General features: G+C 51.6%; 1 protein-coding gene across 1 annotated transcript in view; it reads left to right on the plus strand.

The window, feature by feature from the left end:
- The first annotated feature begins 483 nt into the window (after window positions 1-483).
- Window positions 484-24,479, plus strand: part of LOC142499887 (glycerol-3-phosphate dehydrogenase [NAD(+)], cytoplasmic-like) — a 28,547-nt gene continuing 4,551 nt past the window's right edge. Inside the window, exons 1-8 of the mRNA XM_075609922.1 lie at window positions 484-1,640; window positions 6,487-6,664; window positions 7,964-8,104; window positions 12,651-12,789; window positions 13,557-13,669; window positions 16,244-16,477; window positions 16,807-16,913; window positions 22,704-24,479. The exon at window positions 22,704-24,479 is cut by the window's right edge and continues 4,551 nt beyond it. Coding sequence (XP_075466037.1) covers window positions 1,600-1,640; window positions 6,487-6,664; window positions 7,964-8,104; window positions 12,651-12,789; window positions 13,557-13,669; window positions 16,244-16,477; window positions 16,807-16,913; window positions 22,704-22,800 — 1,050 coding nt within the window. The 5' untranslated portion in view covers window positions 484-1,599 and the 3' untranslated portion in view covers window positions 22,801-24,479. The remainder of the gene's footprint in view (window positions 1,641-6,486; window positions 6,665-7,963; window positions 8,105-12,650; window positions 12,790-13,556; window positions 13,670-16,243; window positions 16,478-16,806; window positions 16,914-22,703) is intronic.

A 24,479-nucleotide genomic window follows, 5' to 3' on the forward strand; every position in this document is an offset into this window, starting at 1 on the left:
CAGACCCCCTACTATATACCTTATATATACAGACCCCCTACTATATACCTTATATATACAGAGCCCATACTATATACATTATATACAGACCCCCTACTATATACATGATATATACAGAGCCCATACTATATACATTATATACAGACCCCGTACTATATACATGATATATACAGAGCCCATACTATATACATTATATACAGACCCCCTACTATATACATGATATATACAGACCCCCTACTATATACATGATATATACAGACCCCATACTATATACATTATATATACAGACCCCATACTATATACATTATATATACAGAGCCCATACTATATACATTATATATACAGAGCCCATACTATATACATTATACATACAGAGACTTTATAATACGCCTGCTACCTGCACATACCTCCGCTTATTTACATATCGAGCTCTGATTGGGTGCATTACTCGGAGTCCCTCCCCCAGAAGTGAATTCAGCCAATGAGAGCGGCTCAGGGGAAGTGCTGCGGGAAGAGGAATTTAAGGTGTCACTTCACACTCCCTGCTCAGTACTGACCAGAACCGGGACCAGAGACTAGAACCGGGGACCAGAACCGGGGACTAGAGATCAGAACCGGGGACTAGAGACCAGAACCGGGGACTAGAGACCAGAACCAGAGATCAGAGACCAGAACCGGGGACCAGAACCGGGGGCTAGAGATCAGAACCGGGGGCTAGAGATCAGAACCGGGGACTAGAGACCGGGACTAGAGATCAGAACCGGGGACTAGAGATCAGAACCGGGGACTAGAGACCAGAACCGGGATCAGAGACCAGAACCGGGGACCAGAACCGGGGGCTAGAGATCAGAACCGGGGGCTAGAGATCAGAACCGGGGATTAGAGACCGGGACTAGAGATCAGAACCGGGGACTAGAGACCAGAACCAGAGATCAGAACCGGGGACTAGAGACCAGAACCGGGGACTAGAGACCAGAACCGGGGACTAGAGACGGGGACTAGAGATCAGAACCGGGACTAGAGATCAGAACCAAGACCAGAGATCAGAACCGGTACTAGAGATCAGAACCGGGGACCAGAACCGGGGACTAGAGATCAGAACCGGGGACTAGAGATCAGAACCGGGGACTAGAGACCAGAACTGGGGACTAGAGACCAGAACCGGGGACCAGAGACCAGAACCGGGGACCAGAACCGGGGACTAGAGATCAGAACCGGGGACTAGAGATCAGAACCGGGGACTAGAGACCAGAACCGGGGACTAGAGACCAGAACCGGGGACCAGAGACCAGAACCGGGGACCAGAGACCAGAACCGGGGACCAGAGACCAGAACCGGGGACCAGAGACCAGAACCGGGGACTAGAGACCGGGACTAGAGATCAGAACCGGGACTAGAGATCAGAACCGGGACCAGAACCGGGACCAGAGATCAGAACCGGGATCAGAACCAAGACCAGAGATCAGAACCGAGGACAGACCAGAACTAGGACCAAGGTTAGAACCGGGACCAGGTGCAGGACCACGACCAGAACCAGGGACAAAACGCCCTCTGAGATATCAGAACCAACACAGAAGCCAGATCCAGATAGTGCGGAGCATGGCCCCTCTCAGAGTGACCATCATCGGCTCCGGAAACTGGTGAGTGTCCCTGTGACCCGGGGGTGTCCCTGTGACCCGGGGGTGTCCCTGTGACCCGGGGGTGTCCCTGTGACCCGGGGGTGTCCCTGTGACCCGGGTGTGTCCCTGTGACCCGGGGGTGTCCCTGTGTCCCGGGGGTGTCCCTGTGACCCGGGGGTGTCCCTGTGACCCGAGTGTGTCCCTGTGACCCGAGTGTGTCCCTGTGACCCGGGGGTGTCCCTGTGACCCGGGGGTGTCCCTGTGACCCGAGTGTGTCCCTGTGACCCGGGGGTGTCCCTGTGACCCGGGTGTGTCCCTGTGACCCGGGTGTGTCCCTGTGACCCGGGGGTGTCCCTGTGACCCGAGTGTGTCCCTGTGACCCGGGGGTGTCCCTGTGACCCGGGTGTGTCCCTGTGACCCGGGGGTGTCCCTGTGACCCGAGTGTGTCCCTGTGACCCGGGGGTGTCCCTGTGACTCAGGGGGTGTCCCTGTGACCCGAGTGTGTCCCTGTGACCCGGGGGTGTCCCTGTGACCCTGTGACCCGGGGGTGTCCCTGTGACCCGGGGGTGTCCCTGTGACCCAGGGGTGTCCCTGTGACCCAGGGGGTGTCCCTGTGACCCGGGGGTGTCTCTGTGACCCGGGGGTGTCCCTGTGTCCCGGGGGTGTCCCTGTGTCCCTGTGACCCGGGGGTGTCCCTGTGACCCGGGGGTGTCCCTGTGTCCCGGGGGTGTCCCTGTGACCCGGGGGTGTCCCTGTGTCCCGGGGGTGTCCCTGTGTCCCGGGGGTGTCCCTGTGACCCGGGGGTGTCCCTGTGACCCGAGTGTGTCCCTGTGTCCCGGGGGTGTCCCTGTGTCCCGGGGGTGTCCCTGTGACCCGGGGGTGTCCCTGTGACCCGAGTGTGTCCCTGTGACCCGGGGGTGTCCCTGTGACCCGGGGGTGTCCCTGTGACCCGAGTGTGTCCCTGTGACCCGGGGGTGTCCCTGTGACTCAGGGGGTGTCCCTGTGACCCGAGTGTGTCCCTGTGACCCGGGGGTGTCCCTGTGACCCTGTGACCCGGGGGTGTCCCTGTGACCCGGGGGTGTCCCTGTGACCCAGGGGTGTCCCTGTGACCCAGGGGGTGTCCCTGTGACCCGGGGGTGTCTCTGTGACCCGGGGGTGTCCCTGTGTCCCGGGGGTGTCCCTGTGTCCCTGTGACCCGGGGGTGTCCCTGTGACCCGGGGGTGTCCCTGTGTCCCGGGGGTGTCCCTGTGACCCGGGGGTGTCCCTGTGACCCGGGGGTGTCCCTGTGACCCGGGGGTGTCCCTGTGACCCGGGGGTGTCCCTGTGTCCCGAGTGTGTCCCTGTGTCCCGGGGGTGTCCCTGTGTCCCGGGGGTGTCCCTGTGACCCGGGGGTGTCCCTGTGACCCGAGTGTGTCCCTGTGACCCGGGGGTGTCCCTGTGACCCGAGTGTGTCCGTGACCCGGGGGTGTCCCTGTGACCCAGGGGGTGTCCCTGTGACCCGGGGGTGTCCCTGTGACCCGGGGGTGTCCCTGTGACCCTGTGTCCCTGTGACCCGGGGGTGTCCCTGTGTCCCGGGGGTGTCCCTGTGTCCCGGGGGTGTCCCTGTGTCCCGGGGGGGTGTATTTCTGTGACCCGGGGGGGTGTATTTCTGTGACCCGGGGGGGTGTATTTCTGTGACCCGGGGGGGGTGTATTTCTGTGACCTGGTGTGTCCTTGTGACCCGGGGTGTGTATCTGTGACCCGGGGTGTGTATCTGTGACCCGGGGTGTGTATCTGTGACCCGGGGGGTGTGTCTGTGGCTACTTAGCATGTACTGTGTATGTTACATGGCTATTTATTTATTTATAAAATGTGTTACCCGGAAGTAATACAGTGAGAGTTACCTCTCGTTTTCAAGTATGCCCTGGGCACAGAGTTAAGACAAATAATACATGGTTACAAATACATAGTTACATAATGAGCAGGGTATACATTATATACAAGACGTTGCATGCACAGTTGGAGATAATATATATTATGGGCGTATGAAACAGTTACAGACCAGATTAAAATGTGTGACAGCCTTAGTTTTGAAAGGACTTAGACTGGTGGTGGATGTGAGAGTCTCTGGTAGGTTGTTCCAGTTTTGGGGTGCACGGAAGGAGAAGGAGGAACGGCCGGATACTTTGTTGAACCTTGGGACCATGAACAGTCTTTTGGAGTCCTTGGGACCATGAACAGTCTTTTGGAGTCTGATCTCAGGTGATAGGTGCTGCATGTGGTAGGGGTGAGGAGCTTGTTCAGGTAGCTGGGTAGCTTGCTCATGAAGAATTTAAAGGCAAGACAGGAAAGGTGAACTTTGCGCCTAGACTCAAGTGATGACCAATCTAGTTCTTTGAGCATTTTGCAGTGATGTGTGTTGTAGTTGCATTGGAGAACAAAACGACAAATTGAGTTGTAGAGGGTGTCAAGTTTGCTAAGGTGGGTTTGAGGTGCCGAGCCATATACTATGTCTCCATAGTCAATAATTGGCATTAGCATCTGCTGTGCGATACGCTTTCTGACCAGGAGACTTAGGGAGGATTTGTTCCTGTAAAGTACCCCTAGTTTGGCATAGGTCTTGGTTGTCAGGGTATCAATGTGCATCCCGAATGTTAAGTGGGAGTCAAACCATATGCCCAGGTATTTAAAACCAGTAACAGGTGTTAGGGTGGTTTTAGCGTTGGTTCTGATCAGGAGCTCAGTCGCTGGAAGCTTTACAAATTTAGTCTTGGTCCCAAATACCATTGTTACCGTCTTGTCAGTGTTTAAAAACAGTTTGTTTTGGGAAATCCAGTTTTCGAGTCTCACAAAGTCAGACTGAAGTATGTGTTGAAGGTCAGAGAGGCTATGGCTGTGTGCGTATAGGATTGTGTCATCTGCATACATGTGTATTGAGGCTTCCTTACAAGCTGTGGGAAGATCATTAATGAACACTGAGAAGAGTAGGGGCCCCAGAACAGAGCCTTGCGGGACACCACAGGTGATATCCAGGGGGTTGGAGTTAGAGCCAGAGATGGACACATGTACTGTGTATGTTACATGGCTACTTAGTATGTACTGTGTATGTTACATGGCACAGCCTCCGGCGTGCAGAATTAGGGCGTTTCTGGTGCAATAAACCACAAAAAATTGATCAGAGAAAGAGAATCGGATTAATGTGTTGGGATTCTTTTTCCTATATAAATCCGGGACTGGTTTTTGCGCATCTGAACGTTTTGCAGTGGTCGGATTTTGGCATATGACCGTCTGCATGGAGAGTGAGCGTGTAACACAGAGAGCGAGCGTGTAACACAGTGTCAGTGTGTAACACATTGAGTGCACGTGTAACACACAGAGCGCGTAACACAGAGAGCGAGCGCGTAACACAGAGAGCGAGCGCGTAACACAGAGTGAGCGTCTAACACATTGAGTGAGCGTCTAACACATTGAGTGCACGTGTAACACAGAGAGTGAGCGTGTAACACAGTCAGTGTGTAACACATTGAGTGCACGTGTAACACAGAGAGTGAGCGTGTAACACAGTCAGTGTGTAACACAGTGAGAGTGTAACACAGTCAGTGTGTAACACATTGAGTGCACGTGTAACACAGAGAGCGAGCGTGTAACACAGTCAGTGTGTAACACAGTGAGAGTGTAACACAGTCAGTGTGTAACACATTGAGTGCACGTGTAACACACAGAGTGAGAGTGTAACACACAGAGTGCGTAACGCAGAGAGCGAGTGCGTAACGCAGAGAGCGAGCGCGTAACGCAGAGAGCGAGCGTGTAACACATTGAGTGAGCGTGTAACACAGAGAGTGAGCGCGTAACGCAGAGAGCGAGCGCGTAACGCAGAGAGCGAGCGCGTAACGCAGAGAGCGAGCGCGTAACGCAGAGAGCGAGCGCGTAACGCAGAGAGCGAGCGCGTAACGCAGAGAGCGAGCGCGTAACGCAGAGAGCGAGCGTGTAACTCATTGAGTGAGCGTGTAACACAGAGAGAGAGCGTGTAACACATTGAGTGCACGTGTAACAGAGAGTGAGCGTGTAACACAGTCAGTGTGTAACACATTGAGTGCACGTGTAACACAGTCAGTGTGTAACACATTGAGTGCACGTGTAACACACAGAGAGTAAGAGTGTAACACACAGAGTGCGTAACGCAGAGAGCGAGCGCGTAACGCAGAGAGCGAGCGAGTAACACATTGAGCGAGCGCGTAACACATTGAGCGAGCGCGTAACACATTGAGCGAGCGCGTAACACAGAGAGCGAGCGCGTAACACAGAGAGCGAGCGTGTAACACAGAGAGCGAGCGTGTAACACAGAGAGCGAGCGTGTAACACAGAGAGCGAGCGTGTAACACAGAGAGTGAGCGCGTGTAACACACAGAGAGTGAGCGCGTGTAACACACAGAGAGTGAGCGCGTGTAACACACAGAGAGTGAGCGCGTGTAACACACAGAGAGTGAGCGCGTGTAACACACAGAGAGTGAGCGCGTGTAACACACAGAGAGTGAGCGCGTGTAACACACAGAGAGTGAGCGCGTGTAACACACAGAGAGAGGGAGCGCGTGTAACACACAGAGAGTGAGCGCGTGTAACACACAGAGAGCGAGCGCGTGTAACACACAGAGAGCGAGCGCGTGTAACACACAGAGAGCGAGCGCGTGTAACACACAGAGAGCGAGCGCGTGTAACACACAGAGAGCGAGCGCGTGTAACACACAGAGAGCGAGCGCGTGTAACACACAGAGAGTGAGCGCGTGTAACACACAGAGAGTGAGCGCGTGTAACACACAGAGAGTGAGCGCGTGTAACACACGACATCTTTTCCTCCGTGTCTCCGGCGTTGATTTGATTATTTACGTAGGGGATCTGCTATCTCTAAAATCATCGGCAACAACACCAAGAAATCCAACCGCTTTGCGCCGTTGGTGAACATGTGGGTGTTCGAGGAGCTGATCGAGGGGCGGAAACTGACGGAAATTATAAACCAGGAACACGAGAATGTGAAATATCTCCCCGGTCACGCGCTGCCCCGGAATGTGGTGAGCGCCGCCCCCCACCCCCCTCACCTGCCCCCCCACCCCCCTCACATGCCCCCCCCACCCACCCCCCTCACCTGCCCCCCCCCCACCCCCCCTCACCTGCCCCCCCCACCCCCCTCACCTGCCCCCCCCACCCACCCCCTCACATGCCCCCCCCCCCACCCACCCCCTCACATGCCCCTCACCTGCCCCCCCACCCCCTCACCTGCCCCCCCCACTCCCCTCACATACCCCCCTCACATGCCCCCCCACCCACCCCCCTCACATGCCCCTCACCTGCCCCCCCCACTCCCCTCACATACCCCCCTCACATGCCCCCCCCACCCACCCCCCTCACATGCCCCTCACCTGCCCCCCGCACACCCCTCGCCTGCTCCCCCCCTCACCTGCTCCCCCCCCAACCCCCTCACCTGCCCCCCCCCCACCCCCCTCACCTGCCCCCCGCACGTCCGGGAGAGGGCATACTCTGCACTATTATTCACAGTGTTCGACAAACCTATACATTTGCTCGCCCCGAGCGCGTGGATTTAACCCCCGGGCGAGTAAATATTGGCCCAAGCAGCACACGTTTGGTACTAGGTGGCGAGTAGATTTTTTTGGTGATTTGTCAACCACTGATTATTCATATATACATATATATCCGTGCCCTGTATATAAAACCTCCAGCGTGTGCCCTGTATATAACACCTCCCTCCTGTGCCATGTATATAACACCTCCTGTGCGTGCCCTGTATATAACACCTCCTGTGCGTGCCCTGTATATAACACCTCCCTCCTGTGCCATGTATATAACACCTCCTGTGCGTGCCCTGTGTATAACACCTCCTGTGCGTGCCCTGTATAAAACACCTCCTGTGCGTGCCCTGTATATAACACCTCCTGTGCGTGCCATGTATATAACACCTCCTGTGCGTGCCCTGTGTATAACACCTCCTGTGCGTGCCCTGTATAAAACACCTCCTGTGCGTGCCCTGTGTATAACACCTCCTGTGCGTGCCCTGTATAAAACACCTCCTGTGCGTGCCCTGTGTATAACACCTCCTGTGCGTGCCCTGTATAAAACACCTCCTGTGCGTGCCCTGTGTATAACACCTCCTGTGCGTGCCCTGTATATAACACCTCCTGTGCGTGCCCTGTGTATAACACCTCCTGTGCGTGCCCTGTGTATAACACCACCTGTGCGTGCCCTGTGTATAACACCTCCTGTGCGTGCCCTGTATAAAACACCTCCTGTGCGTGCCCTGTGTATAACACCTCCTGTGCGTGCCCTGTGTATTACACCATGCGCTGTATACGCAGGTCGCCGTGCCGGAGCTGGCTGACGCTGCAGCGGGGGCAGATATCCTGGTGTTCGTCGTCCCGCACCAGTTCATCGGGCGGATCTGCGCTCAGCTCGTCGGCCGCGTCAAGTCCGGAGCGTTTGGGATTTCTCTTATTAAGGTGAGGACGATGATGTGAGCGCAGGGACACGCCCCCAGCGCCATCTCTCTGTGCAGCCAGCCCCCGGGGGAGACGGCACGTGTCATATCATACATGTGATTGTGTATTACACACAGGGCAGTAACCGTGTGATTGTGTATTACACACAGGGCAGTAACCGTGCGATTGTGTATTACACACAGGGCAGTAACCGTGTGATTGTGTATTACACACAGGGCAGTAAACGTGTGATTGTGTATTACACACAGGGCAGTAACCGTGTGATTGTGTATTACACACAGGGCAGTAACCGTGTGATTGTGTATTACACACAGGGCAGTAACCATGTGATTGTCCGTGTATTACACACAGGGCAGTAACCGTGTGATTGTGTATTACACACAGGGCAGTAAACGTGTGATTGTGTATTACACACAGGGCAGTAACCGTGTGATTGTGTATTACACACAGGGCAGTAACCGTGTGATTGTGTATTACACACAGGGCAGTAACCGTACGATTGTGTATTACACACAGGGCAGTAACCGTGCGATTGTGTATTACACACAGGGCAGTAACCGTGTGATTGTGTATTACACACAGGGCAGTAACCGTGTGATTGTGTATTACACACAGGGCAGTAACCGTGTGATTGTGTATTACACACAGGCAGTAACCGTGTGATTGTCCGTGTATTACACACAGGGCAGTAACCGTGTGATTGTGTATTACACACAGGGCAGTAACCGTGCGATTGTGTATTACACACAGGGCAGTAACCGTGCGATTGTGTATTACACACAGGGCAGTAACCGTGTGATTGTGTATTACACACAGGGCAGTAACCGTGTGATTGTCCGTGTATTACACACAGGGCAGTAACCGTGTGATTGTGTATTACACACAGGGCAGTAACCGTGTGATTGTCTGTGTATTACACACAGGGCAGTAACCGTGTGATTGTGTATTACACACAGGGCAGTAACCATGTGATTGTCCGTGTATTACACACAGGGCAGTAACCATGTGATTGTGTATTACACACAGGGCAGTAACCGTGTGATTGTCCGTGTATTACACACAGGGCAGTAACCATGTGATTGTCCGTGTATTACACACGGCAGTAACCATGTGATTGTGTATTACACACAGGGCAGTAACCATGTGATTGTGTATTACACACAGGGCAGTAACCATGTGATTGTCCGTGTATTACACACAGGGCAGTAACCATGTGATTGTGTATTACACACAGGGCAGTAACCGTGTGATTGTGTATTACACACAGGGCAGTAACCATGTGATTGTGTATTACACACAGGGCAGTAACCGTGTGATTGTGTATTACACACAGGGCAGTAACCGTGTGATTGTGTATTACACACAGGGCAGTAACCGTGTGATTGTGTATTTCACACAGGACAGTAACCGTGTGATTGTGTATTACACACAGGACAGTAACCGTGTGATTGTGTATTACACACAGGGCAGTAACCGTGTGATTGTGTATTACACACAGGGCAGTAACCGTGTGATTGTGTATTACACACAGGGCAGTAACCGTGTGATTGTGTATTACACACAGGGCAGTAACCGTGTGATTGTGTATTACACACAGGGCAGTAACCGTGTGATTGTGTATTACACACAGGGCAGTAACCGTGTGATTGTGTATTACACACAGGGCAGTAACGGTGTGATTGTGTATTACACACAGGGCAGTAACGGTGTGATTGTGTATTACACACAGGGCAGTAACCGTGTGATTGTGTATTACACACAGGGCAGTAACCATGTGATTGTCCGTGTATTACACACAGGGCAGTAACCATGTGATTGTCCGTGTATTACACACAGGGCAGTAACCATGTGATTGTCCGTGTATTACACACAGGGCAGTAACGGTGTGATTGTGTATTACACACAGGGCAGTAACGGTGTGATTGTGTATTACACACAGGGCAGTAACGGTGTGATTGTGTATTACACACAGGGCAGTAACCATGTGATTGTGTATTACACACAGGGCAGTAACCATGTGATTGTGTATTACACACAGGGCAGTAACCATGTGATTGTGTATTACACACAGGGCAGTAACCGTGTGATTGTGTATTACACACAGGGCAGTAACCGTGTGATTGTGTATTACACACAGGGCAGTAACCGTGTGATTGTGTATTACACACAGGGCAGTAACCGTGTGATTGTGTATTACACACAGGGCAGTAACCGTGTGATTGTGTATTACACACAGGACAGTAACCGTGTGATTGTGTATTACACACAGGGCAGTAACCGTGTGATTGTGTATTACACACATGGCAGTAACCGTGTGATTGTGTATTACACACAGGGCAGTAACCGTGTGATTGTGTATTACACACAGGGCAGTAACCGTGTGATTGTGTATTACACACAGGGCAGTAACCGTGTGATTGTGTATTACACACAGGGCAGTAACCGTGTGATTGTGTATTACACACAGGGCAGTAACGGTGTGATTGTGTATTACACACAGGGCAGTAACGGTGTGATTGTGTATTACACACAGGGCAGTAACCGTGTGATTGTGTATTACACACAGGGCAGTAACCATGTGATTGTCCGTGTATTACACACAGGGCAGTAACCATGTGATTGTGTATTACACACAGGGCAGTAACCATGTGATTGTGTATTACACACAGGGCAGTAACCGTGTGATTGTGTATTACACACAGGGCAGTAACCGTGTGATTGTGTATTACACACAGGGCAGTAACCGTGTGATTGTGTATTACACACAGGGCAGTAACCATGTGATTGTGTATTACACACAGGGCAGTAACCATGTGATTGTGTATTACACACAGGGCAGTAACCATGTGATTGTGTATTACACACAGGGCAGTAACCATGTGATTGTGTATTACACACAGGGCAGTAACCGTGTGATTGTGTATTACACACAGGGCAATATATCTCTCTTACTATATAGCATTCTTTACGGGATTTCTTGTTCACCTATATATACCCTACACCAGGGGAGCGCAAACTTTTACGGCTGCGCCCCCCCCCCCTTTCTGCCTGCTCCATAGCTCGCGACCCCCCCCTCCTACCTTTAGCACTGCGTCAAATGACGCTCCGAGGTCACGTGATGTCAGGTCACGTGACCCACGGCGTCATTTGATGCGTGTCACGTCACAAGACCGCTCGGCGTCATTTGACGGCGTGTTGCCATGGAGACGCGTCACTGCGTCTGATTCCAGGCGAGGTGTTTTTGTTGCAGAGGCCTCACACGATCCCCGGGGGAAGAGCGCGGGACCTCTGCGACCGCCGCGCCCCCCGGGCAAATCTCGCGCCCCCCAGTTTGCGCACCTCTGCCTTACACGCCACTGACGCTGCCACACGCGTGAGACGTCACCCTATCAAAACTCGAAAACTGCATCTAAGTGGGAAGTGCCCTCGTACAGCAGTTTGTATGCAGTTAATATGTAGTTTGTATGCAGTTAATATGTAGTTTGTATGCAGTTAATATGTAGTTTGTATGCAGTTAATATGTAGTTTGTATGCAGTTAATATGTAGTTTGTATGCAGTTAATATGTAGTTTGTATGCAGTTAATATGTAGTTTGTATGCAGTTAATATGTAGTTTGTATGCAGTTAATATGTAGTATGTATGCAGTTAATATGTAGTTTGTATGCAGTTAATATGTAGTTTGTATGCAGTTAATATGTAGTTTGTATGCAGTTAATATGTAGTTTGTATGCAGTTAATATGTAGTTTGTATGCAGTTAATATGTAGTTTGTATGCAGTTAATATGTAGTTTGTATGCAGTTAATATGTAGTATGTATGCAGTTAATATGTAGTTTGTATGCAGTTAATATGTAGTTCGTATGCAGTTAATATGTAGTTCGTATGCCGTTAATATGTAGTTCGTATGCAGTTAATATGTAGTTTGTATGCAGTTAATATGTAGTTTGTATGCTATTGGGATGTCACTTGTATGTAGTTGGTATGTAGTTTTTATTCTGTTAGTATATAGCTTGGATGCAGTTAGCATGCCATTAGTATGTAGATAGTATGTAGTTAGTATGTAGTCAGTATGCACTTTGTATGACGAGACCAGTTTGTCTGCAGCATTATTACGATACGTGTATCATGTATTCCTCCTTTTCACACACATTTTGCAGTATGTAATGTGCCCGAGTCGCGCGTTCTATGCGCACACGTTCAGGACATCACGCGTGAGCCCCTGTGACACGGGAAGGGACCCCTGGCCCCCGTGAGGTTTGAAAGCGTGTATAATATTAGCTGGTGTGACGCGGCGTGACGCGCGTGACGGTTCCCTCCGGGAGGTCGGGGTTACGGAGACGCGCCATGTTCTAGCTTTATATTCATTCCATCGCGTCCACGCACGAACTGAAACACGGATTAACCCTTTCAGAGGCCGGCGCGGTGTGAGTTTGCCGTGTGTGCCCGCCGCCCGTCTCCCTGTAGTAGGGGGGACATTGTGTAGTTTTAGGGCGGAGTGATGTTCCGGCACGGGGTTTCCGTCCGCGTGACGCCTTGGTCCCCGCAGGGAGTGGACGAGGGGCCCGAGGGGCTGAAGCTGATCTCACACATTATCCAGGAGAAGCTGGACATGGAGGTCAGCGTCCTGATGGGAGCGAATATCGCCAGCGAGGTCGCGGAGGAGAAGTTCTGCGAGACCACGATCGGTAATTACCGCGCACCTCTCCCCGCGCCGGCGTCACCGGCGCAAACTCAGCGGGCAAGGGGTGTATTTAATGGGTTAAATCTGAGAGGTTGATGAGGGAGTGTTACTGAGGGGGGAGCGTTACTCAGGGGGAGTGTTACTCAGGGGGAGCGTTACTGAGTGAGGGAGCGTTACTGAGGGAGCGTTACTGAGTGAGGGAGCGTTACTGAGGGAGCGTTACTGAGGGGCGGGAGCGTTACTGAGTGAGGGAGCGTTACTGAGGGGGGGAGCGTTACTGAGTGAGGGAGCGTTACTGAGGGGGGGAGCGTTACTGAGTGAGGGAGCGTTACTGAGGGGGGGAGCGTTACTGAGGGGGGGAGCGTTACTGAGTGAGGGAGCGTTACTGAGTGAGGGAGCGTTACTGAGGGAGCGTTACTGAGTGAGGGAGCGTTACTGAGTGAGGGAGCGTTACTGAGGGAGCGTTACTGAGTGAGGGAGCGTTACTGAGGGAGCGTTACTGAGTGAGGGAGCGTTACTGAGGGAGCGTTACTGAGGGGGGGAGCGTTACTGAGGGAGCGTTACTGAGTGAGGGAGCGTTACTGAGTGAGGGAGCGTTACTGAGGGAGCGTTACTGAGTGAGGGAGCGTTACTGAGGGAGCGTTACTGAGTGAGGGAGCGTTACTGAGGGAGCGTTACTGAGGGGGGGGGAGCGTTACTGAGGGGGGGAGCGTTACTGAGGGGGGGAGCGTTAAGCGGAGGGGTGAATATGTCTATTCCATCTTTCGCCAGGGTGTAAGAACCCGCGGCACGGGCAAATCTTCAAGGAACTGATGCAGACGCCGAATTTCCGCGTCACGGTGGTGGAGGATTCGGACACGGTGGAGATCTGCGGTGCGCTGAAGGTAAAATCTGCGCATCATGTACAGTATGATACCGTGTAACACACGGAACACACATGTGCTTACATACTGCTGCACACAAACCCTGTCCCGAGGAGCTGACAATCTAGTGCTGGTGCCACAGTGTATCAAAATATGCCAATGTATTAGTGTCACAGTGTGTCACAGAGTACTGTATCAGTGTACCACAGTATGTCACAGTGTATCAGTGTATCACAGTATGTCACAGTGTATCAGTGTATCACAGTATGTCACAGAGTACTGTATCAGTGTATCACAGTATGTCACAGTGTATCAGTGTATCACAGTATGTCACAGAGTACTGTATCAGTGTATCACAGTATGTCACAGTGTATCAGTGTATCACAGTATGTCACAGTGTATCAGTGTATCACAGTATGTCACAGAGTACTGTATCAGTGTATCACAGTATGTCACAGTGTATCAGTGTATCACAGTATGTCACAGAGTACTGTATCAGTGTATCACAGTATGTCACAGTGTATCAGTGTATCACAGTATGTCACAGAGTACTGTATCAGTGTATCACAGTATGTCACAGTGTATCAGTGTATCACAGTATGTCACAGAGTACTGTATTAGTGTATCACAGTATGTCACAGAGTACTGTATCAGTGTATCACAGTATGTCACAGAGTACTGTATCAGTGTATCACAGTATGTCACAGAGTACTGTATCAGTGTATCACAGTATGTCACAGTGTATCAGTGTATCACAGTATGTCACAGTGTATCAGTGTATCACAGTATGTCACAGAGTACTGTATCAGTGTATCACAGTATGTCACAGTGTATCAGTGTATCACAGTATGTCACAGAGTACTGTATCAGTGTATCACAGTATGTCACAGAGTACTGTATCAGTGTATCACAGTATGTCACAGAGTACTGTATCAGTGTATCACAGTATGTCACAGTGTATCAGTGTATCACAGTATGTCACAGAGTACTGTATCAGTGTAGCACAGTATGTCACAGAGTACTGTATCAGTGTATCACAGTATGTCACAGAGTACTGTATCAGTGTATCACAGTATGTCACAGAGTACTGTATCAGTGTATCACAGTATGTCACAGTGTATCAGTGTGTCACAGAGTACTGTATCTGTGTATCACAGTATGTCACAGTGTATCAGTGTGTCACAGTATGTCACAGTATGTCACAGTGTATCTGTCTATCACAATATGTCAGAGTACTGTATCAGTGTACCACAGTATGTCACAGAGTACTGTATCAGTGTATCACAGTATGTCACAGAGTACTGTATCAGTGTATCACAGTATGTCACAGAGTACTGTATCAGTGTACCACAGTATGTCACAGAGTACTGTATCAGTGTATCACAGTATGTCACAGAGTACTGTATCAGTGTATCACAGTATGTCACAGAGTACTGTATCAGTGTATCACAGTATGTCACACGTTACCGCAGTATAAAAGCACAGAGCGGTGTTGTCGGCGCTGGAAACGTGTTCTCATGGGAATAAATCCTCGTGCGTGTGATAATTAGTGAAACAGGCGCAAATTAAATACTAAATGTGAAGTCGGTGAGCGATTATAGAAATGAATATGTGAAAGTGAAGGTGATGCAGCTCCCAGGAAAGACGAGGGCCTCATCAGTGAGATAACGCCCGGCACTTCTCTCGTGAAAATAGTGCGCCAAAAATAGGTGAAATAAACAAGTGAATAAAGGAATCACATGAAGTGAAAGTGCGGCTAGGTCACGGAAACACTTCTGGTCCGCAGGAAATGCTATATACCTATATACCTATATACCTATATACTGTTACAGTGGAAAGGTAATAGGGGAAAAACAATCGTGAAATAGAGAAAATCCTCAAATTATATTCGGAGAGAAGAAAATGCAACTCGCAAAGCGCCGCGATATTTAGCAGCTTGTTGGTATTGTGACCTCAGTGACCCCAAGGTACAGTATAGAATATCACCTTTCCACTGGAACAGTATATAGGTGTATATAGCATCTTCTGCGGATCACTGTTTCCGTGACCTTCACTTACTTCATGTGATTTATTTATTCACTTATTTCACCAATTTTTGGCACACTATTTTCACAATTGAGAAGTGAGCGCGTTTGCACCGGCTTTGTTTTTTCTTTGTAGTATTAGTGCAGGGGAAGGGGGGGGCGCAGGGGAAGGGAGGGGCGCAGGGGAAGGGGGGTGGGGCGCAGAGGGAAAAGATTGCGCACCCGTCATAGCATGTCACATTGTATCATAGTGTGTCACATTGTACCATAGTGATTGTATGTGTGTCACATTGTATCAGTGTGTCACATTGTATCATAGTGTGTCACATTGTAGCATAGTGCTTGTATGTGTGTCACATTGTATCATAGTGTGTCACATTGTATCGTAGTGAATGTGTCACATTGTATCGTAGTGATTGTGTGTGTTTGTGTGTGTGTCACATTGTATCATAGTGTGTCACATTGTATCATAGTGATTGTATCAGTGTCACATTGTATCATAGTTTGTCCCATTGTATCAGTGTGTCAGTGTGTGACATGGTGCCACGGTGCGATGTCTCCTGTCCCTCAGAACATTGTTGCGGTGGGAGCCGGGTTCTGCGATGGTTTGGGTTTCGGTGATAACACGAAGGCTGCGGTGATCCGCTTGGGCCTCATGGAGATGGTGGCCTTCGCACGGCTCTTCTGCGGAGAGTCCGTCTCCACCAGCACATTCCTGGAGAGCTGCGGCGTGGCCGACCTCATCACCACGTGTTACGGCGGCAGAAACCGGAAGGTGTCCGAGGCCTTCGCCAAGACGGGGAAAGTGAGTCTGACCCGGGAGGCAGTGACCACTATATAATGATGCTGGGTATCACTATACTCTTCCCACCTTCTGTGCAACACGTTTATCTTGTGCATTACAGACTCGTCAACGTCCGACACCCACAATCAGTGAGAACCCCCAAATTAGTGAGAACCCCCCACCCATCAGTGAGACTCCCCCCAATCAGTGAGACTCCCCCCAATCAGTGAGACTCCCCCCAATCAGTGAGACTCCCCCCAATCAGTGAGACTCCCCCCAATCAGTGAGACATGATTACGTTACAGACCAGGGGGCGGGTTGTAGTCACCGCTGTTACGTCTGGTTTTCAGTCCATCGAGGCGCTGGAGCAGGAAATGCTGAACGGGCAGAAGCTGCAGGGACCGCAGGCCTCAGCGGAGGTGTACAAGATACTGAAGCAGAAAGATCTAATCGACAAGTACGTTACACTCTGTGCGACCGTCCGCTCGCACACCGGGCAGCGCGCGTGTGAGGGGGGGGGGGGGGCAGGGGGGGGTGCAGCACGCGTGTCAGGGGGGGGGGGGCGGGGGGCAGACACCTTTACGTATACATAACATGTGCACGGAGCTTTTCAGTATACACAATCTAAGAATACAAAGTGAACATACACATACAGGGAAAGCATGGATATAGGGAATCGGTGGGAGCTGGCAATCCTTGCCTGGGGAGCTTACAGTCTAAGTGATGGAGTACAGAGCTGTGTAAGACGGCCAGTGTGTCGCCAGTAGAGGTTTCCTCCGCAGCTGCTCACGTTTCTAGCAGACTCCGGGTAACGGTTCTGTTTGTGCAGAACAAGGCGTTCTCCTCGGAGGTTTCCTCCGCAGCTGCTCACGTTTCTAGCAGACTCCGGGTAACGGTTCTGTTTGTGCAGAACAAGGCGTTCTCCTCGGAGGTTTCCTCCGCAGCTGCTCACGTTTCTAGCAGACTCCGGGTAACGGTTCTGTTTGTGCAGAACAAGGCGTTCTCCTCGGAGGTTTCCTCCGCAGCTGCTCACGTTTATAGCAGACTCAGGGTAACGGTTCTGTTTGTGCAGAACAAGGCGTTCTCCTCGCAGGTTTCCCTCCGCAGCTGCTCACGTTTCTAGCAGACTCCGGGTAACGGTTCTGTTTGTGCAGAACAAGGCGTTCTCCTCGGAGGTTTCCTCCGCAGCTGCTCACGTTTATAGCAGACTCCGGGTAACGGTTCTGTTTGTGCAGAACAAGGCGTTCTCCTCGGAGGTTTCCTCTGCAGCTGCTCACGTTTCTAGCAGACTCCGGGTAACGGTTCTGTTTGTGCAGAACAAGGCGTTCTCCTCGGAGGTTTCCTCCGCAGCTGCTCACGTTTCTAGCAGACTCCGGGTAACGGTTCTGTTTGTGCAGAACAAGGCGTTCTCCTCGCAGGTTTCCCTCCGCAGCTGCTCACGTTTCTAGCAGACTCCGGGTAACGGTTCTGTTTGTGCAGAACAAGGCGTTCTCCTCGCAGGTTTCCTCCGCAGCTGCTCACGTTTATAGCAGACTCCGGGTAACGGTTCTGTTTGTGCAGAACAAGGCGTTCTCCTCGGAGGTTTCCTCCGCAGCTGCTCACGTTTATAGCAGACTCAGGGTAACGGTTCTGTTTGTGCAGAACAAGGCGTTCTCCTCGGAGGTTTCCTCCGCAGCTGCTCACGTTTCTAGCAGACTCCGGGTAACGGTTCTGTTTGTGCAGAACAAGGCGTTCTCCTCGGAGGTTTCCTCCGCAGCTGCTCACGTTTCTAGCAGACTCCGGGTAACGGTTCTGTTTGTGCAGAACAAGGCGTTCTCCTCGGAGGTTTCCTCCGCAGCTGCTCACGTTTCTAGCAGACTCCGGGTAACGGTTCTGTTTGTGCAGAACAAGGCGTTCTCCTCGGAGGTTTCCTCCGCAGCTGCTCACGTTTCTAGCAGACTCAGGGTAACGGTTCTGTTTGTGCAGAACAAGGCGTTCTCCTCGGAGGTTTCCTCTGCAGCTGCTCACGTTTCTAGCAGACTCCGGGTAACGGTTCTGTTTGTGCAGAACAAGGCGTTCTCCTCGCAGGTTTCCCTCCGCAGCTGCTCACGTTTCTAGCAGACTCCGGGTAACGGTTCTGTTTGTGCAGAACAAGGCGTTCTCCTCGGAGGTTTCCTCCGCAGCTGCTCACGTTTCTAGCAGACTCCGGGTAACGGTTCTGTTTGTGCAGAACAAGGCGTTCTCCTCGGAGGTTCCCTCCGCAGCTGCTCACGTTTCTAGCAGACTCCGGGTAACGGTTCTGTTTGTGCAGAACAAGGCGTTCTCCTCGGAGGTTTCCTCCGCGGCTGCTCACGTTTCTAGCAGACTCCGGGTAACGGTTCTGTTTGTGCAGAACAAGGCGTTCTCCTCGGAGGTTCCCTCCGCAGCTGCTCACGTTTATAGCAGACTCCGGGTAACGGTTCTGTTTGTGCAGAACAAGGCGTTCTCCTCGGAGGTTTCCTCTGCAGCTGCTCACGTTTCTAGCAGACTCCGGGTAACGGTTCTGTTTGTGCAGATCAAGGCGTTCTCCTCGGAGGTTTCCCTCTGCAGCTGCTCACGTTTCTAGCAGACTCAGGGTAACGGTTCTGTTTGTGCAGAACAAGGCGTTCTCCTCGGAGGTTTCCTCCGCAGCTGCTCACGTTTATAGCAGACTCCGGGTAACGGTTCTGTTTGTGCAGAACAAGGCGTTCTCCTCGCAGGTTTCCCTCTGCAGCTGCTCACGTTTCTAGCAGACTCAGGGTAACGGTTCTGTTTGTGCAGAACAAGGCGTTCTCCTCGGAGGTTTCCTCCGCAGCTGCTCACGTTTATAGCAGACTCCGGGTAACGGTTCTGTTTGTGCAGAACAAGGCGTTCTCCTCGGAGGTTTCCTCTGCAGCTGCTCACGTTTCTAGCAGACTCCGGGTAACGGTTCTGTTTGTGCAGAACAAGGCGTTCTCCTCGGAGGTTTCCCTCTGCAGCTGCTCACGTTTCTAGCAGACTCCGGGTAACGGTTCTGTTTGTGCAGAACAAGGCGTTCTCCTCGGAGGTTTCCTCCGCAGCTGCTCACGTTTCTAGCAGACTCAGGGTAACGGTTCTGTTTGTGCAGAACAAGGCGTTCTCCTCGGAGGTTTCCTCCGCAGCTGCTCACGTTTATAGCAGACTCCGGGTAACGGTTCTGTTTGTGCAGAACAAGGCGTTCTCCTCGGAGGTTTCCTCCGCAGCTGCTCACGTTTATAGCAGACTCCGGGTAACGGTTCTGTTTGTGCAGAACAAGGCGTTCTCCTCGCAGGTTTCCCTCCGCAGCTGCTCACGTTTCTAGCAGACTCCGGGTAACGGTTCTGTTTGTGCAGAACAAGGCGTTCTCCTCGGAGGTTTCCTCCGCAGCTGCTCACGTTTCTAGCAGACTCCGGGTAACGGTTCTGTTTGTGCAGAACAAGGCGTTCTCCTCGGAGGTTTCCTCCGCAGCTGCTCACGTTTCTAGCAGACTCAGGGTAACGGTTCTGTTTGTGCAGAACAAGGCGTTCTCCTCGGAGGTTTCCTCCGCAGCTGCTCACGTTTATAGCAGACTCCGGGTAACGGTTCTGTTTGTGCAGAACAAGGCGTTCTCCTCGGAGGTTTCCTCCGCAGCTGCTCACGTTTCTAGCAGACTCCGGGTAACGGTTCTGTTTGTGCAGAACAAGGCGTTCTCCTCGGAGGTTTCCCTCCGCAGCTGCTCACGTTTCTAGCAGACTCCGGGTAACGGTTCTGTTTGTGCAGAACAAGGCGTTCTCCTCGGAGGTTTCCTCCGCAGCTGCTCACGTTTCTAGCACACTCAGGGTAACGGTTCTGTTTGTGCAGAACAAGGCGTTCTCCTCGGAGGTTTCCTCCGCAGCTGCTCACGTTTCTAGCAGACTCCGGGTAACGGTTCTGTTTGTGCAGAACAAGGCGTTCTCCTCGGAGGTTTCCTCTGCAGCTGCTCACGTTTCTAGCAGACTCCGGGTAACGGTTCTGTTTGTGCAGAACAAGGCGTTCTCCTCGCAGGTTTCCTCCGCAGCTGCTCACGTTTATAGCAGACTCCGGGTAACGGTTCTGTTTGTGCAGAACAAGGCGTTCTCCTCGCAGGTTTCCTCCGCAGCTGCTCACGTTTCTAGCAGACTCCGGGTAACGGTTCTGTTTGTGCAGAACAAGGCGTTCTCCTCGGAGGTTTCCTCCGCAGCTGCTCACGTTTCTAGCAGACTCCGGGTAACGGTTCTGTTTGTGCAGAACAAGGCGTTCTCCTCGGAGGTTTCCTCCGCAGCTGCTCACGTTTATAGCAGACTCCGGGTAACGGTTCTGTTTGTGCAGAACAAGGCGTTCTCCTCGCAGGTTTCCCTCCGCAGCTGCTCACGTTTCTAGCAGACTCCGGGTAACGGTTCTGTTTGTGCAGAACAAGGCGTTCTCCTCGCAGGTTTCCCTCCGCAGCTGCTCACGTTTCTAGCAGACTCCGGGTAACGGTTCTGTTTGTGCAGAACAAGGCGTTCTCCTCGGAGGTTTCCTCTGCAGCTGCTCACGTTTCTAGCAGACTCCGGGTAACGGTTCTGTTTGTGCAGAACAAGGCGTTCTCCTCGGAGGTTCCCTCCGCAGCTGCTCACGTTTCTAGCAGACTCCGGGTAACGGTTCTGTTTGTGCAGAACAAGGCGTTCTCCTCGGAGGTTTCCTCTGCAGCTGCTCACGTTTCTAGCAGACTCCGGGTAACGGTTCTGTTTGTGCAGAACAAGGCGTTCTCCTCGGAGGTTTCCTCTGCAGCTGCTCACGTTTCTAGCAGACTCCGGGTAACGGTTCTGTTTGTGCAGAACAAGGCGTTCTCCTCGGAGGTTTCCTCTGCAGCTGCTCACGTTTCTAGCAGACTCCGGGTAACGGTTCTGTTTGTGCAGAACAAGGCGTTCTCCTCGGAGGTTTCCTCCGCAGCTGCTCACGTTTCTAGCAGACTCCGGGTAACGGTTCTGTTTGTGCAGAACAAGGCGTTCTCCTCGGAGGTTTCCTCCGCAGCTGCTCACGTTTATAGCAGACTCCGGGTAACGGTTCTGTTTGTGCAGAACAAGGCGTTCTCCTCGGAGGTTTCCCTCCGCAGCTGCTCACGTTTCTAGCAGACTCCGGGTAACGGTTCTGTTTGTGCAGAACAAGGCGTTCTCCTCGCAGGTTTCCTCCGCAGCTGCTCACGTTTATAGCAGACTCCGGGTAACGGTTCTGTTTGTGCAGAACAAGGCGTTCTCCTCGGAGGTTTCCCTCCGCAGCTGCTCACGTTTCTAGCAGACTCCGGGTAACGGTTCTGTTTGTGCAGAACAAGGCGTTCTCCTCGCAGGTTTCCTCCGCAGCTGCTCACGTTTCTAGCAGACTCAGGGTAACGGTTCTGTTTGTGCAGAACAAGGCGTTCTCCTCGGAGGTTTCCTCCGCAGCTGCTCACGTTTATAGCAGACTCCGGGTAACGGTTCTGTTTGTGCAGAACAAGGCGTTCTCCTCGGAGGTTTCCTCCGCAGCTGCTCACGTTTATAGCAGACTCCGGGTAACGGTTCTGTTTGTGCAGAACAAGGCGTTCTCCTCGGAGGTTTCCTCCGCAGCTGCTCACGTTTATAGCACACTCAGGGTAACGGTTCTGTTTGTGCAGAACAAGGCGTTCTCCTCGGAGGTTTCCTCCGCAGCTGCTCACGTTTATAGCACACTCAGGGTAACGGTTCTGTTTGTGCAGAACAAGGCGTTCTCCTCGGAGGTTTCCTCCGCAGCACTCTCTGACAATCCCAGTCATGAGATTAGACAGCTGCACACATTCTGTAAATTAACCTGACGTGGGTTTGGGTTTGGACCTGGCGCTGTCGTGCTGGCGCTTGGCACCAAACTGCCCTCCAGACAGAAAAAACCCCATAACACACCCCATTCAAAAATACAAATATTAATGTTCCTGAATACGGGTGTGAATCAGAAATAAAGATAAAAAGGTCTATTTTCATCCAATGCCATGGACATCTGTGACCTTGTGTCCTCTATCTCTGTACAAGACCAGACAAGACCCGGTAAGTGCCGGCGCTGTATCGTGTAAATCCAAACTCCAGAACTCAGAAGGGAACCAGGAGGTTTTTTTTAACCCTTTCAGTGCCAGAGGCGACCGCAACGCATTAGAAAGCAAATGGCTTGTTTTAAATTGTCCTAATCTTAATTGTACACATATTCCACCAATTTAAAAAAGAAATCTTCCCCGAATGAAGCCGTTTAACACACATTTCTTCTTCCTGTGCAGGTTTCCGCTGTTTGTGGCTGTGTATAAGATTTGTTACGAGGGGCGTCCAGTCCAGGAATTCATCTCGTGTCTGCAGAATCACCCTGAGCATTATTAGCACGTGGCAGCTTTCTGCGCAAACCCTCTCGCGCGCCCCCGCTCGTCTCAAATCTAAAGCGAAATAACCGGAGAATCGGGATTCTTTGCACGTTGTGATAACTCTCGCATCAGTAAACGGTATCACGTCGACATTAATAAGTGCTAAATAAGTGCTATCTAAAGCACAGGTTCCCAACCCCCGGCCGCAGGGACCACTGACCGTGCAGTGTGAAGGCGATCCCCTCATTAACATAGGGGGCCCAATCACTGTCACTGTTAGGGGACGTGAGGACGGGGGTTGGGGCCTCTGATCTAAAGCAGAATATAGAAACACAAAGACAATAAAAATGCACCAATTCAGAAAGGACAGAAACGCCACTAAAAAGATCAAAACAGCAACTAAAATGATTATCATTAGTGAGCTAAAAACACGTGTGCAGACAATCAGATAGTCATGTATTTGGAAGATGCCAACGTATATTGGAGCGCAGAACATTGGCAGGGAGTTTAATTCAGTAATCAGTCCCAGCGATAGGGACTTGGCGTTGGCGTTGGTGTTGGTGAGGGCAGAAGTGCAATTCTAACCCCCCCAAACTTTTCAAACATGGCTTATTTTCGCGTGATCTTGCAAACCACGGGCTTGTCTTCCAAGCCCTTTTGAATGGATCCCCACACAGCTGTCCTTTTGAATGGATCCCCACACAGCTGTCCTTTTGAATGGATCCCCACACAGCTGTCATTTTGAATGGATCCCCACACAGCTGTCCTTTTGAATGGATCCCCACACAGCTGTCCTTTTGAATGGATCCCCACACAGCTGTCCTTTTGAATGGATCCCCACACAGCTGTCCTTTTGAATGGATCCCCACACAGCTGTCCTTTTGAATGGATCCCCACACAGCTGTCCTTTTGAATGGATCCCCACACAGCTGTCCTTTTGAATGTATCCCCACACAGCTGTTTAAATAAGATCACAAACTGCAAAGAATCCAGATTTTTTTATGGCACAAGCTGGTAACAGAATTCTGCTTAACAGGTTATTTTTATCTTATTGTTAATAACTTGTATTCAGTGACTTTGCTTTCATTGCACAGTGTTTGTCTAAAATGCAATTTTTTTGTGGTGTTGGTGGCACGAGAACATCACACCCCATCAGCTCGCCCCGTACCTATATCTGTCACACCCCGTCAGCTCGCCCCGTACCTATATCCGTCACACCCCGTCAGCTTGTCCCGTACCTATATCCGTCACACCCCGTCAGCTCGCCCCGTACCTTTATCGGTTACACCCTGTCAGCTTGTCCCGTACCTATATCCGTCACACCCCGTCAGCTCGCCCCGTACCTTTATCGGTCACAACCAGTCAGCTCGCCCCGTACCTATATCTGTCACACCCCGTCAGCTCGCCCCGTACCTATATCCGTCAAACCACTGTTGACAGTAACCAAACGTTAATTCAACATTCCTCTAACTCAGGAGTGGCCAATTCATCCTCAAGCGCCATCAACAGGCCAGGTTTTAAGAATATCCCTTCTTCAGCACAGGAGGCTTTATCATTTTGACTGAACCACTGATTAAGTCCCCTGTGCTGAAGCAGGGAACATCCCTAATACCTGGCCTGTTGGTGGCTACTCCTTGTCTAACTCCACACAGTGCGATGGCTGCTGTCAATCTCTGTAATAATAATAATGTCAGGGGG

The sequence above is a fragment of the Ascaphus truei genome, chromosome 7 (assembly GCF_040206685.1).
Source record: "Ascaphus truei isolate aAscTru1 chromosome 7, aAscTru1.hap1, whole genome shotgun sequence".
Classification (NCBI taxonomy): Eukaryota; Metazoa; Chordata; class Amphibia; order Anura; family Ascaphidae; genus Ascaphus; species Ascaphus truei.